This window comes from Panthera onca, chromosome E3 (genome assembly GCF_046562875.1).
Source record: "Panthera onca isolate mPanOnc1 chromosome E3, mPanOnc1 haplotype 2, whole genome shotgun sequence".
Lineage (NCBI taxonomy): Eukaryota > Metazoa > Chordata > Mammalia > Carnivora > Felidae > Panthera > Panthera onca.
In genome coordinates, this window is record NC_138354.1 from 18,872,312 (window position 1) to 18,885,516 (window position 13,205).

The 13,205-nt window shown below is 62.4% G+C and overlaps 3 protein-coding genes and 1 long non-coding RNA gene across 12 annotated transcripts; 3 read left to right on the forward strand and 1 right to left on the reverse strand.

Annotated features, from left to right (window-relative positions):
- Positions 1 to 132: 132 nt before the first annotated feature.
- On the forward strand, positions 133 to 5,306 carry MAZ (MYC associated zinc finger protein). 5 transcript variants are annotated; one of them, XM_078439757.2, is made up of 6 exons: positions 133 to 260; positions 907 to 993; positions 1,077 to 1,933; positions 2,335 to 2,398; positions 2,675 to 2,846; positions 3,657 to 3,859. In XM_078439757.2, exons 1-6 carry the CDS (start codon positions 225 to 227, stop codon positions 3,857 to 3,859), a joined length of 1,419 nt encoding a protein of 472 aa, XP_078295883.1. In that variant the 5' UTR covers positions 133 to 224. The 5 variants fall into 5 exon arrangements, with proteins under 5 accessions (XP_078295883.1, XP_078295884.1, XP_060504937.1 ...); XM_078439758.2 differs by lacking the exon at positions 3,657 to 3,859 and adding an exon at positions 4,193 to 5,306 and having other exon boundaries at positions 136 to 260; XM_060648952.2 differs by lacking the exon at positions 133 to 260 and having other exon boundaries at positions 453 to 993.
- On the reverse strand, positions 2,749 to 6,286 carry LOC132689317 (uncharacterized). 2 transcript variants are annotated; one of them, XR_013552780.2, is made up of 3 exons: positions 6,272 to 6,286; positions 3,677 to 5,587; positions 2,749 to 3,187 (listed from the first exon to the last, which is right to left on the reverse strand). It is a non-coding gene; the product is annotated as an uncharacterized LOC132689317 (long non-coding RNA). The 2 variants fall into 2 exon arrangements; XR_009614969.3 differs by lacking the exon at positions 6,272 to 6,286 and adding an exon at positions 5,678 to 6,189.
- Positions 6,287 to 6,392: 106 nt separating this feature from the next.
- On the forward strand, positions 6,393 to 10,463 carry PRRT2 (proline rich transmembrane protein 2). Of its 4 annotated transcripts, none has more exons than XM_060648957.2 (4): positions 6,393 to 6,577; positions 7,242 to 8,208; positions 8,598 to 8,730; positions 10,351 to 10,463. In XM_060648957.2, exons 1-4 carry the CDS (start codon positions 6,561 to 6,563, stop codon positions 10,401 to 10,403), a joined length of 1,170 nt encoding a protein of 389 aa, XP_060504940.1. In that variant the 5' UTR covers positions 6,393 to 6,560; the 3' UTR covers positions 10,404 to 10,463. The 4 variants fall into 4 exon arrangements, with proteins under 4 accessions (XP_060504940.1, XP_060504941.1, XP_060504939.1 ...); XM_060648958.3 differs by lacking the exon at positions 10,351 to 10,463 and adding an exon at positions 8,907 to 10,155; XM_060648956.3 differs by lacking the exon at positions 10,351 to 10,463 and having other exon boundaries at positions 8,598 to 8,900.
- A 364-nt stretch (positions 10,464 to 10,827) lies between these two features.
- Positions 10,828 to 13,130, forward strand: PAGR1 (PAXIP1 associated glutamate rich protein 1). Its single transcript, XM_078439760.1, has 3 exons — positions 10,828 to 11,316; positions 11,507 to 11,589; positions 12,707 to 13,130. The coding sequence occupies exons 1-3, from the start codon at positions 10,835 to 10,837 to the stop codon at positions 12,904 to 12,906; spliced, it is 765 nt and encodes a 254-aa protein (XP_078295886.1). The 5' UTR covers positions 10,828 to 10,834; the 3' UTR covers positions 12,907 to 13,130.
- The last annotated feature ends 75 nt before the right edge of the window (positions 13,131 to 13,205 follow it).

The following is a 13,205-nucleotide window of genomic DNA, read 5'->3' on the forward strand; positions in this document are numbered from 1 at the left end:
CTCGCGCGCGCTCGCGCTCGCGCCCGCTCCAGCCTCTTGTGTGTCCTCGCGCCCCCCGCCCGCCCTCCCCGCGCGCAGTGTGCTCCGCTCCCCCCACCCTCCTCCTCCTTCCCCCCTCCCGCCCGCCCCGCGCGCCTCCTCCCTGGGTTCCCCCTCCCCCACCGCCGCCTCCTCCTCCTCCCGCCCCAGGGTGAGCTCGAGCCACCTCCCTCCCTCCCTCCGCCATGGATCCCGGCAACTGGAGCAGCTTCATCTTCCAGGTAACAACCCCCTCCCCCCGCCCCCCCACCCCCCCTTCCCACACCCCCTCCCGCCCGCCCTCCCTCCCGTCCCACCCCCCCTCCGCGCGCCCGGTGCGCGCGCAGCTGTCCCCCTCCCTCCCTCGCGCCCTCCCCCGCCCTCCCCGAGGCGCCGGCTGGGCGCGCGCGCGGCGGGGGCCGAGGCTGCTCCCTCGCTCCCCCCACCCCGCCCCGCCAGGCTCCAACCGCCGCCGCCGCCGCCGCCGCCGCCGCCGCCGCCCGGGCCCCCGCCCCCTGCCCCCGGCCCCCGGCCCCGCGGGGCCTCCCGCCCCCACCCAGGGGGCGTCGCCGCCGCCGTCGCCGCCGCGCTCCGCGGCCCGCCAGGCGCCCTCCTTCCCTCCCTCCCGCCGGCCGGGGTGCGCGGGCGGCGGGGCGGCCCGCGGGCCATGCGTTCGGCGCGGCCCAGCCCGGCCGGCCGGGGGCGGCGCCCCGAGCCCGGGCCCCGCGCGGCCCGCGCCCCCGGCCCCCGCTGAGCCCCGGGGGCCCCGCCGTGGCCGAGGCCATGTTCCCCGTGTTCCCTTGCACGCTGCTGGCCCCCCCCTTCCCCGTGCTGGGCCTGGACTCCCGGGGGGTGGGCGGCCTCATGAACTCCTTCCCGCCACCTCAGGGTCACGCCCAGAACCCCCTGCAGGTCGGGGCTGAGCTCCAGTCCCGCTTCTTTGCCTCCCAGGGCTGCGCCCAGAGTCCATTCCAGGTGAGTAGGGGCCGGCCGTGGCGGGCCGGGCCGGGAGGGCGCCGACCCGCGGCCGCGGCCCACACGGCGCCTTGTCTTCGCAGGCCGCGCCGGCGCCCCCACCCACGCCCCAGCCCCCGGCGGCCGAGCCCCTCCAGGTGGACTTGCTCCCGGTTCTCGCCGCCGCCCAGGAGTCGGCCGCCGCCGCGGCGGCCGCCGCAGCTGCTGCCGCCGCCGCCGCCGTCGCTGCTGCGCCCCCGGCCCCGGCCGCCGCCTCCACAGTGGACACAGCGGCTCTGAAGCAGCCGCCGGCGCCCCCGCCGCCGCCCCCGCCGGTGTCGGCGCCCGCTGCCGAGGCCGCGCCCCCTGTCTCAGCCGCCACCATCGCCGCAGCCGCGGCCACCGCCGTCGTAGCCCCAACCTCGACGGTCGCCGTGGCCCCGGTCGCATCTGCCTTGGAGAAGAAAACAAAGAGCAAGGGGCCCTACATCTGCGCCCTGTGCGCCAAGGAGTTCAAGAACGGCTACAACCTCCGGAGGCACGAGGCCATCCACACGGGAGCCAAGGCCGGCCGGGTCCCCTCGGGTGCTATGAAGATGCCCACCATGGTGCCCCTGAGCCTCCTGAGCGTGCCCCAGCTGAGCGGAGCCGGCGGGGGAGGGGGAGAAGCGGGTGCGGGCGGCGGAGCGGCCGCCGTGGCCGCGGGTGGCGTGGTGACCACGACCGCCTCGGGAAAGCGCATCCGGAAGAACCACGCCTGTGAGATGTGCGGCAAGGCCTTCCGCGACGTCTACCACCTGAACCGACACAAGCTGTCGCACTCGGACGAGAAGCCCTACCAGTGCCCGGTGTGCCAGCAGCGCTTCAAGCGCAAGGACCGCATGAGCTACCACGTGCGCTCACATGACGGCGCTGTGCACAAGCCCTACAACTGCTCCCACTGTGGCAAGAGCTTCTCCCGGTGTGCACGGGGCCTCGGCCGCCCACTGGGCGGGTGGGGAGGGAGGGACGGCTACGGAGGTGGCCTGGCCTTGGCTGGCGGGGAGGGAGGAGGTTTCTGAGGACGGGGACCGGGAGCCACTCCCCGGGAGGAGGGAGGAAAGCCTCTCCTGGTTACCAGGGAGCAGGGGGTGGTACTTAGCCAAGGAGGTGGGTCCTCCGGTTGTAAGAAAGCTTCGCGTGGGAGGAGGACCAGCCCGCCCTGCGTCAGGGGGAGGGATTTCCTGCCGCGCCAGCGCTCCGAAGCCTTGGGCTTGGGCGAAAAGGCAGGGATCTTTGGAAAGGCCGGTCGTGCTAAGTTGGGTAGAATTGGGAGCGCGTCCGCTCCCCAGGCCCCTAACCCCAACCCCAACGTGTTCCCAGGCCGGATCACCTCAACAGTCACGTCAGACAAGTGCACTCAACAGAACGGCCCTTCAAATGTGAGGTAGGAAGCCCGCCGCCTCCTGTCCCGGTTTTCATGATTTTGATCCTCATTGTAGCTGTCTGAGCTCAGCCTCTCAGACCCCCTTTTTCTCTCTCTTCTTTTTGCTTTTTCACTCCATTTTCTCATCTCTTCTTCAAGACCCTGTCATCTCACTCCCATTTCCTACAGATCAAAGATCCCCAAGGCTCTGATTCCTTTAACCTCTTGCCCCCCTCTCCCCACTCCCCAAAGCTTTAACTCTCCTGACACCCCCCACGCCCCTCCCCCCTTCCCCAGAAATGTGAGGCAGCTTTTGCTACGAAGGATCGACTGCGGGCGCACACAGTACGACACGAGGAGAAGGTGCCATGTCATGTGTGTGGCAAGATGCTGAGCTCGGCTTATATTTCGGACCACATGAAGGTGCACAGCCAGGGCCCTCACCATGTCTGTGAGCTCTGCAACAAAGGTACATGCTGAAGGATGCTGGGAGGGCCAGGGACAATGGGTAGGGGACAAAGCCAGAGGCCCTTCCACAGACGTGGGTTAAAGGTGTTGTAGTCCAGAGCTCATGGCATCTAGAGCCCTTTAGGAAGCAAATGGAACAACATCAGGAGGACTGAACCTCATTAAGTTTTGAGAGGTGTTGACTGGAGGAGATGACCTACCCGGAAGAGTCAGTCTCTGGGGGTGGGTAGGGAGGGTGGGAGCAGGACTCACTGCTGTGGGGAAGGAGTGGTCAAGAGCCAGTTCCCAAGGGTTGGAAGCCAGGGTTTCAGCTGTGTGGCCACATGTTCTGCTCTTCGGCTCCTGGGGCAAGCAGAGCGCGTTGGCAGGGGTTTAACAAGCTCGCGCCCTGCCCCAGGAGCAGAAAAAGCTGCTTTTAAACAGATTCACATATTCACGGAGTAATTGGGCTGAGACTGTATGGGGCCCTGGAGGGAGGGGACACAGCCGTCTCTGCTGAGGGTCAACTCTTCAAGTGGCTAGGAATCAGTGCGCTGTCATCCCGGAAGAGGTCCCCCAGCCACGGAGAATAGGCTCTGTGGGCACCAAGGCTAGGAAGCTGACACCACTCAACCAGGCCCCAAACTTAGGGAGGGAATGTGCCCCACCAGCCCCAACAGAGTAGCTGGCCCCAGGCTACCAAGGATATGGTGGGAGGAGGACAGGGCCATCTGAGCAGGGCGTCCCCAGCCTAGGAGAACAGCCCCGTCTCTGGGGTCTCCACCTGGCTGACCCCCCATTCCCCATCCCAATCCACCCCCCCCCCCAATAGGCTTCACCACAGCAGCATACCTGCGCATCCACGCGGTGAAGGACCACGGGCTCCAGGCCCCGCGGGCTGACCGCATCCTGTGCAAGCTGTGCAGCGTGCACTGCAAGACCCCTGCCCAGCTGGCCGGCCACATGCAGACCCATCTGGGGGGGGCCGCCCCCCCTGTCCCGGGAGACGCCCCCCAGCCACAGCCCACCTGCTGAGGGGGACCCCCGCACCCACCAGGCAAGGCGTGGGGCATGGCTGGGGGGGGTGGGATGGGTTGTGTGGGACGAGGGGGCTCAAAGGGCCCAATAGGGGATCTCAGGAAGGCCAGGGATGCCCATCCATCACTGAAGTTAGGGAGACTTCTGGGGACAGGGAAGGCCCTTCAGGACAACTGGGTAAGGATGCAGGCGGAGGCCTCTGGGGACCAAACAGGAAGTGAGCAACGGCTGTGTCCCAGGGGAGGGAGTCTGGGAATGAGTCTGGGGCAGGGGGCGAGGCTCTTGCCTTTCAGATTGTACTGTGATCTCCTGGTGTTTCTCGCTGTGCAGGTACCGGTGAGGTCTGTCCTATGGCGGCGGCGGCGGCGGCAGCTGCAGCGGCGGCGGCGGCGGCGGCGGTGGCAGCTCCCCCGACAGCTGTGGGCTCCCTCTCGGGGGCCGAGGGGGTGCCCGTGAGCTCTCAGCCACTTCCCTCTCAGCCCTGGTGAGCTCCAGGTTGGTGGCGGGGAGAGCGGAAAGTGGAGGAAAGTCCCTTGGTACCGTCTCCTCTTCCCCTCTCTTCCCACCAACTCCTCACTACTTCCCCACCAACCAAGGAGCCTCCAGAAGGAAAGGAGGAAGAGATGTTTCTTAGGGGAATTCGCTAGGTTTTAACGATTTGTTTCTCCTGCTCCTCTCTTCTCCCTGTCAGACCTGACCCCACACAAACACCTGTCCCCTCGGTTGTGTTGAAGCCCCCTGGACAGTGGGCAGGGGTGGCAGAGGACAGGAGTGGCCACTGCCCTCACCCCCTCTCCTCTCTGTAACCCCCTGCCCTGCCCTTCCAGGGATCTGTGAGCCTTCTCCTTGATGGTCCTTGCTCTCCTCCTTCCATCTCCCCCCACCCCCCACTACTGTCTGCTGCCCCTCCCTGGGGAGTTGGTGCTTTTTTTTTTTTTTTTTTTTTTTTTTTTCAGGGGGAGGGAGGAGAGGAAGGAGGGGAATCAAAGATTCTGTCCCGGAGGGGAAAAGGTGAGATTGGAGAAGGGGCAGAAGCAGGGAAGGCAACGGTAGTACCTTCATAAGGTGGGGTTGTTTAGGGTCAGGCCCTAAACATTGTCCTACTTAGAATCTGTCAGGGGAAAACACGTCAAGGGGAGCAAAAGAAGGAGCCACTAGGGCCAGAGGCAGGATAAGAGATGGAATTTTAGGGTGCCAGGGTAAACGGGGGGATCCAGGGACTAGAGGTGCTTCCTGGGGGTGGGGGGAATGCAGTCACAGTGTCTCCCCCGTCCCTCTTCCACCCCAGCTCCAGCCCTGGCCTTTTCTTTTCATCCCTCTCCCCCAAGACAGAAGCTGTGGCCCTGGCCATGTCATCGTGTTCCTGTGTCCCCTGCATGTTCCCCACCCTTCATCCCCTCCTTTTGCGCGGACCCCATTACAATAAATTTTAAATAAAAACCTGTCTCTGACTCTGGATTGGATGAGTTGCTCTCACCAAGCCCTCTGTCCCCACCCCCAAGGAGTTTCTTCCCCGCCGGGTGTCAGTCCCAGCCTTGCTCTCGACCCAGCGTGGCTCTGGGGCGCTGGCTCCTCCCTCACCGGAGGCAGCACCAGTGGCTGCAGTCCAGATCCAGGGTGGGGCCGAGGCTCCAGTGACTGGAGAGCAGGTTCCAGGACTCCCAGGTCTCCGGGGAATACCCAATCTGGGCAGGCCCAGAATAGCCACTGGAGGTTTGAAGACGCCTGGGTTAGAAACCCAAACAGTTACCAGACAGAAATGCTGCTCTCCCCCATCCACACCCCGTGCCTGCTGCTGAGACCCCCGCCGAATACCTGCACACCCTCAAGGCCCTAAGAGGTGACGGCGGGTGGTGGAGTTGCAGAAAGGACGGGGGAAGTCAGCCCTGGGACTGGGAGCAGTGAGGGCGAGAAGAAAAACCGCACTGCTCCCCACCTGTCCCTTTCACCCTAGGCGTGGCCCATTCTGCGTTTGCGGGCTCCGCGGCCCCAGCCCCCTTCCTGTTCCAGACTGCCCCTGCAGCCTCTGCCCTGGAATTCCCTTCTGAGTCCTGCTCCAGGGGCCCTGGAGCCTTCCAGCGCCCATTTCTGCTGCTGCTTCCTCGAGGGTAGAGGGACTTCCTGTACTGCAGGCTCCCCTCTCTTAAAACCCCACCCTGTTCCTCCTGAGCAGCCTCCCTAAGTTTTGCCTCATCTCCCTTCCCCTCTTTCTGCTTGTTGGGGTGCCACCACCGGGTCCCGCCTGTCTCACAGGTCCCGTCTCCTCGCAGACCCCTCTTGGTTTCCCCCGGCCCCCTGCCTCTGGCAGGACCCCCGGTGACCGTTGGCGGGAGGGGCCCGGGGCTTGGGAAGGGGGCACCCCCAGGAGGCGCGCGTGGGAAGGGGTAGGGAGGGGGCGCAAGTGGTTACCCGGCCGGTTGCCCGGGTAACGCGGGGCCTGGCACGCGTGGCTCCCTGGGGCTGGCCGGGAGGGGCGGGAGGCGAGCTAGGGGCGGGGGCGGTGCGCGGCGGCAGCGGAGCGTAGGGGAGGGGACCTGAGAGGAGCGAGAGGAGGGGACGAGCAGAGGGGAGGGGAGACCCGCCGCCTCCCTCCCTCTCTCGCTGACTCGCTCCCTCCCGGGCTGCGGCTGCTGCAACGGGGCGGCGGTGGCGGCAGCAGCGGGAGCAGTCTAGAAGCCGGCGTCGAGGTGAGACGGGGATGGACAGAGGCTGCGGGTAGGAGTGCGCGGACAGACGGCGGACGCCGGGAGGGCTGCACCGGAATGCGGGCTCCTGGCGGACTGGCTGGTGGTGCTGGGCGCGCCACGCCGATGGGAGGAGGAGGCGCCGGTTCCCCGGGGGTTGAGGGAATCCCTGAGAGAGGGGCTGAGAAGGGGCGCAGAGGAAATGCCCAGGTCCCCCAGGGAGGGGCGGGGGCGTCTGCGCCCCAGACGCGCAGTGAGAAAACTGCACCGGCGGGGCACCCAGGGAGGAGGGGAGGATGCAGAGGGAGTGGAATGTGAGTATCGGTCCTCTGCCCAGTGTGCCTGTCTGCCTGTCGGAGTGTTACGAGCGTCTGCACAGCTTGTTGATTTCGGGGTGCTGGGGCATCTGCTAGGATCTGAGAGTCTGGCTCTTAACGGGTGGACCCAGGAAGAGACCATGGGGAGGGTCCTGTTTTCAAAAGGGTTAATCTCCCCGGGGCTCTCCCAGCAGAAGACTTTGAGCAGAGCAGTCCTCCCCAGGGATGTCCCACCCTAAGGCAAAGGAAACCCCAACTTTTCTTCTTCTCCCCAGAGGCAGCCCAGGGCTGGCCCTAAGACAGGAGCATAGCCCTCTTGGGCTGCAGTGCCGAGAGCCACCGCTTTCCTCACACCAAACCTGTCTCCTCCTCTTCCAGGACTGCTGCTGTCTCTGCTGCTCCATCCACTCCATTGAGGTCCTCTCCTCTCTCCCCTCTCAAGATGGCAGCCAGCAGCTCTGAGGTCTCGGAGATGAAGGTGATAGAAGAGGGTCCCCAAACCCAAGGAGAAGGGCCTGGCCATTCTGAAGCCGAAACTGGCCCTCTCCAGGTCCCAGCTGGGGTCCCAGATGAGCCAGAGGCCCTGCAGCCCGGCCCAGACGACACTGGGGCCCCTGTGGACTCAGAAACCAAAGCTGGACTGGCTCCAGAAACCACAGAGACCCTAACTGGGGCCCCAGGAACAGCCCAGGCCAGAGACCTCAGCTCAAGTCCAGGAGGGGAATCAAATGCCAACCCCAGCCCCAAAGAAGCACGCCAAGAGCCGGCACCCAAACCAGAAGCAAATAAAGAGGCCACTGCAGACCAGGGGTCTGATCTGGGGTCTACAGCCCCACTTGAGCCAGCCTCAGAGTCTGCTCCCCAGCTGGACACCCAGTCAGACCCTCAGCCAGACTGCCAGCCAGATTCCCAGCCCACCCCCAAGTCAGCTCTTCAGCCAGAGCCCCCTACCCAGGAGGACCCCACCCCTGAGGTCCTGACTGAGAGTGTGGGGGAAAAGCAAGAAAATGGGGCAGTGGTTCCCCTGCAGGCTGGCGATGGGGAAGAGGGCCCAGCCCCTCAGCCTCACTCGCCACCCTCAACAAAAACCCACCCAGCCAATGGGGCTCCTCCCCGCGTGCTGCAGCAGCTGGTTGAGGAGGATCGACTAGGAAGGGCTCACAGTGGGCATCCAGGATCTCCCAGAGGTAGCCTGAGCCGCCACCCCAGCTCCCAGCTGGCAGGGTCTGGGGTGGAGGGGGGTGAAGGCACCCAGAAACCTCGGGACTACATCATCCTCGCCATCCTGTCCTGCTTCTGCCCCATGTGGCCTGTCAACATCGTGGCCTTCGCTTATGCTGTCATGGTGAGCCCCATGGGACCCTGGCCCAGGCCTGCTGTGGCTCCCAGCTTCCTGCCAGCACCTGGACAGAACCCCGGGAGTAGCCTTGTCTTCCCCTCTCCTCTCTGCATGGATCTCACTTCCCAATTATGGGGATTTTCCCGGCCTCTCCCTAGGACTTTACCGTCTGAGCCACCACTGCCCTACCCCATCAGGTGGGAGGGATGCCGAGACGTGTTTCACACCACCTTGCTGACCTGTGCCCTCCTCCCCCTGCCTCCCCAACCCTCTTTCCTCCTTTAACCACTGTCCACGGGGCCCGCCTGTCTCCTCTGGACAACTCTTTCACCTGATCCCTGCTGGGCTGCCTTCTGACCTGGGCCATGGTGCCCCACCCCTCACCCTAACCCCAGTCCCGGAACAGCCTGCAGCAGGGGGACGTGGATGGGGCCCAGCGTCTGGGCCGCGTGGCAAAGCTCTTAAGCATCGTGGCGCTGGTAGGGGGGGTCCTCATCATCATCGCCTCCTGCGTCATCAACTTAGGCGGTGAGTGGGGGTCTGGGACAGGCTGGGAGGAATGGAAGGGTTGGCAAGGGCAGCTTTACTAACCCCTACCCCTGCTCTCTCCTGTCTGTCCTCCCTACTTCTCCTTTGTCTCTCCTTGTCTCCCCCTCCCCCCCCCCCCACTGTCTCTGTCTGTCCCTCCCTCTCCTCTCCCACAGTGTATAAGTGAGGGGCTCTGCCCCGCATTCCAAGATTTTTCTTCCTGTTGGGAGCTGCCTTGGGCCCATCCTCCCCTGGGGGAAGCCCAATCGATGGCCCAGGCCCGCACCCATAGGGACCAAGGGAGCCTGAGCGGCCTTGTTTACAGCCAGCTTCTTTCCTGCTCCTGCATCCTGCCAGGCTCCTGTGCCAACCGTAGGCCTCTCTTCTTCCTGCACTGTTTCCAACCTCCCTGCACTTCTGCCTGCATCCCCTCCAGCCTCTTGGCCTCCCTATCCCTGCACTTCTGGAAACCTCCCTGCACTTCTGGAAATCTCCCTGAAGGTCTCACAAACTCTCTCTGCTCTCACCCTCCCTGCACTCCTCCCAACTTCCCGAATTCCCTGCACCTCAGCCCCAGTGTCCCTCTTTCAACTTTCACTGTCGTGGCATATTTCCCCATTCCTTTCTTCCTTCTCCCCGGTATCATCTCTCCTTCCCCTTTCACACCTTCTTCCCCCTTCCTGCCTCATCTCCCCTCAGCATTTCTTCCTCCCCTCAGGATCCTTTCCTCTTCCCTCTTGCCACCGTTTTCTCTGCAAAAACTCCAGCACGTAGGTCAGGCTGGGGGAGGGGAGCGGTATCAGGGGAGGGCTCCCCAGCCTGGGTTCCGACTATTTTCTGCTGGGCCCACCCAGGTCCTGACGCCCCCGGGGCGCCTCTGGGTCGCAGAGCTGGCAAGCCAGGCCTTGTCTGGGGACTTGTGCAGGGTGTCGTGCACTGTTGCTAGCTCTGTTCTGAACACGCACCTGCGAGGAGGAAGGGGCGTGGCTGTTGACCCTCTCCGTTCAGCCCGAGTTGACCTGCCCCACCTGGGCTTTTTAACCCGGTCAGCGAGTTTCTTAAAGGCGTCGGGACTGGGGTCATTCACGTGCTTTGTAACGAAAGAACCCCGAAATAGATCCAAAGCTCCCAGATGCAGGGAGCGAATGAGGGGCGGGAAGCTCTATAATTATTTTCCAAGAGGACGAGAGAGGTTTGTTGCACGCGACAGTCCGCTAGGGAGGCGGGGACCGAGCTATGACGCTGTTTGGAGTTGGCGGGTTTTGTTTTCTTAAAAAAAAAAAAAAAAAAAAAAAAAAAAGGCGTGGGGGAACACTAAAAGTCTTTAAAAAAAAAAAAAGATACATCAAACAGATTCTCCCTCTTTGTATGCCGGATGCTGCATGAGTCTGAAACACCAATAAACGGAGACTGCATGAGACTCGCCTCTAAGCCTCAGTTGGTCCTTACGTCTGTCCGCCGCCGCCGGGGCCCGTGGCACTGCCCTCTTTCGGGCAGAACCTACTGGGTGGTGTGCGCATGCGACGACCCGGTGGCCATCTTTACTGTGGGCCGAAGCCAATTGTGCCCGAGCCTACCTGCGCATGTGCAATCCTCCCCTTGCTTTCCTTTTCCAAGTAGCTTTGGCTAGAGCGGAGCCTTCCGCGCCATCTCTGTGCGCCTGCGTACTGTGACCCTGCGCAGCCCGGGAGGCGGGTCTTAGCTCCAGGTGCGTACGGCGGCTGAAGTGGCGGAACTGCGAGGTGTGGGGAGAGGGCGTCGGATCCAGGTGTGGAGAGGGGCGGTGTGAAGGCGTAAAGAGCGGCTCCGCCCCTCTCTGGCCCGGAAAGTGGTTCCGGTGATCCCTGGGAATCTTGGAGTACCGGATCTGGATCCGTGGGGCGGGGTCCTCGGAGGGGACTCAGCGCCCCCTCCTGGGAACCGGCGGTCTCGTCGCAGGGACCGTTGTTGGAGCCTGATTGGTTGCAGAGACAATCCCTAAACTCCTGGGCAGCCCAATCCCTTGGGGGAGGGGGACGGGAGGCCCCCCCCAGCCCCCCCTCCCCCCTCCCGGCTTACTACTCCTGCATCCCCTATCATCGCAAGGCCCCTCCCCTAGTAGCCTATGTCCCTTGTTCGGGGTCATGGCGACATTTCGGCCACCACGGCGGCGCCTCTGTCTGAAGAAGGGGAAGTGACCTCTGGCCTCCAAGCTCTGGCCGTGGAGGATACCGGAGGCCCCTCTGCTTCGGCCAATAAAGCCGAAGAAGAGGGGGAAGGAGGCCGGGAGGAGACGGAGCATGAGGGGTCCGGGGCTGAGGAGGTGCAGGGAGAAGCCCCCAGTGCTGACGGGGAAGAGCAGGCCAAGGGAGAATCCGAAGACTGGTACGTGCCCTGCAGTGATGAGGAGGTGGAGCTGCCCGCGGATGGGCAGGCCTGGATGCCTCCCCCCTCCGAAATCCAGCGGCTCTATGAACTTCTGGCTGCCCACGGTACCCTGGAGCTTCGGGCTGAGATCCTGCCCCGCCGGCCACCGACGCCTGAGGCCCAGAGTGAAGAGGAGAGATCCGATGAGGAGCCTGAGCCCAAAGAGGAGGAAGAGGAAAAGTGAGGGCACACCCTTACACCTTGTTCCTGGGGCTTGCTTCCTTTGTTGCCCGGAGGAAATTGGGAGGGGAGGTGGGACCCTGGAGCATAGAAAGTGTTGGCACAGAAGGGGGGGGGGGTGGGAAGACCGTCAGGGTGGGGTATTTGGGGAGACCACCCTCACCCTTCACCCTCTGTCCACCTCTCCCAGACCACACATGCCTACAGAATTTGACTTTGATGATGAGCCAATGACACCAAAGGACTCCCTGATTGACCGGAGACGCACCCCAGGTACAGACAAGGGGGGCGGGGGGGGGGGGGTGGGTGAAGAGCCTCTACTCCCACTGACCTAAAAAGTGACTGCCTAAAAGAGGCTTATGCTTGGTGCCTTGGTTGCTACACAACTTGTAGCTGCAGGAACGAGCATTTCACCCAGTGGTGACCTCCTTCCGGCTTGGATAGATACCTTATCTTCCTTTACGAAACTTTCACGAATAATTCTATAATGGTCCCCATTCCTTTTATCTGTCTCCCTAAAAGTTCAGGTCTTTCTGGTAATTCATTATTATCTAGATCCTCATCCCTCTACTACCGCGTACATCTCCTAATCTGACCCAATTTAACACCCCATGTGCCTTCCTAGAATTTACCCTTAGAACCATTCTTGATTTTCTTTCTCTTACCCCAACATTCAAGCCAGCAGCAAGTTCTGTTAGCTCTCTACCTCCATGTTTCCAAGTTCATCTGCTACTCTCCGCCTCCAATACCACACCCACATCCAAGCCATTATTTCTCTTGCCTGGATATTTGCAGTGGCTCCTAACTGGTCTCCCTGCTTCCATTCTCAGCAACTAGAACAATCCTATTAAAATATAAATCACGTCACTACTCTGTTTAAAATTCTCCAAAGGATCCCATCACTGGAGGAAAGAGCATGTCAAGAGAGAATCCATACACTGCAACTCCCCTCCCCTGTCCCCCTCCCCCCAACTCTGCCACTCCCTGGGTCACCAAGGCTTCCAAGGACATTTCCACTTAAACGGAGAGATCCAAGCCACTCCTCATGACTTTGGCCTGTGAGTCGATTCTTTGAGCCCATCTTTCAGTCTCCTCCCCCAGCTTTCTATCCTCTTCTTTGAACAGGCCTCCCTGCTCCTGCCTGGGGCCTTTGTACTTGTCCTTCCCCTGCCTGGATACCCTTCCCTGGTCCGCACATTACTGGCCCCTTCTCATGGTTCAGACCTTCACTGCTTACCCCATCTGAGGCCGAGCCCTAAACCTCAGAACCTCCATGACAGAGGCCTGGAATTCTCTATGTTTAATGAGCTCCGCAAGTAATTAATTAGCATCCGGACAGGTCTGGTGCACACTGTTTCCCATCCACATTTCTTACCTTACTTTTCTCTAGGGAGCTCAGCCCGGAGCCAGAAACGGGAGGCTCGCCTGGACAAGGTCCTCTCAGACATGAAGCGGCACAAGAAGCTGGAGGAACAGATCCTTCGCACTGGCAGGGACCTCTTCAGCCTGGACTCCGAGGACCCCAGCCCCGCCAGCCCCCCACTCCGGTCCTCAGGGAGTACTCTCTTCCCGCGGCAGCGGAAATACTGACTGCCGCTCCTTCCGCCACCTTTAGGATGCAGGGTGCACACGTCCTGGGACCTGGGCCCTCCTTCCCTAACCCAGGGCACTGGGGAAGAGGACAGAGACTCCCAAGCTCCCAACACCGCACCTTGCCAGAAGGAGGACATGTGTGTATTTACGTTTTCTGGTGAACATCTCTTTGGAGAACCTGGGTTGACTTTTCTGAATCTAAAATAAAAAACACAAAGTTATCTTCTCTTAGGGGCTGGGCTGCAGCAGGAGCCCAAACAGTTGTGGGGTGGCAGAAACATATTCAGCCAGATTGG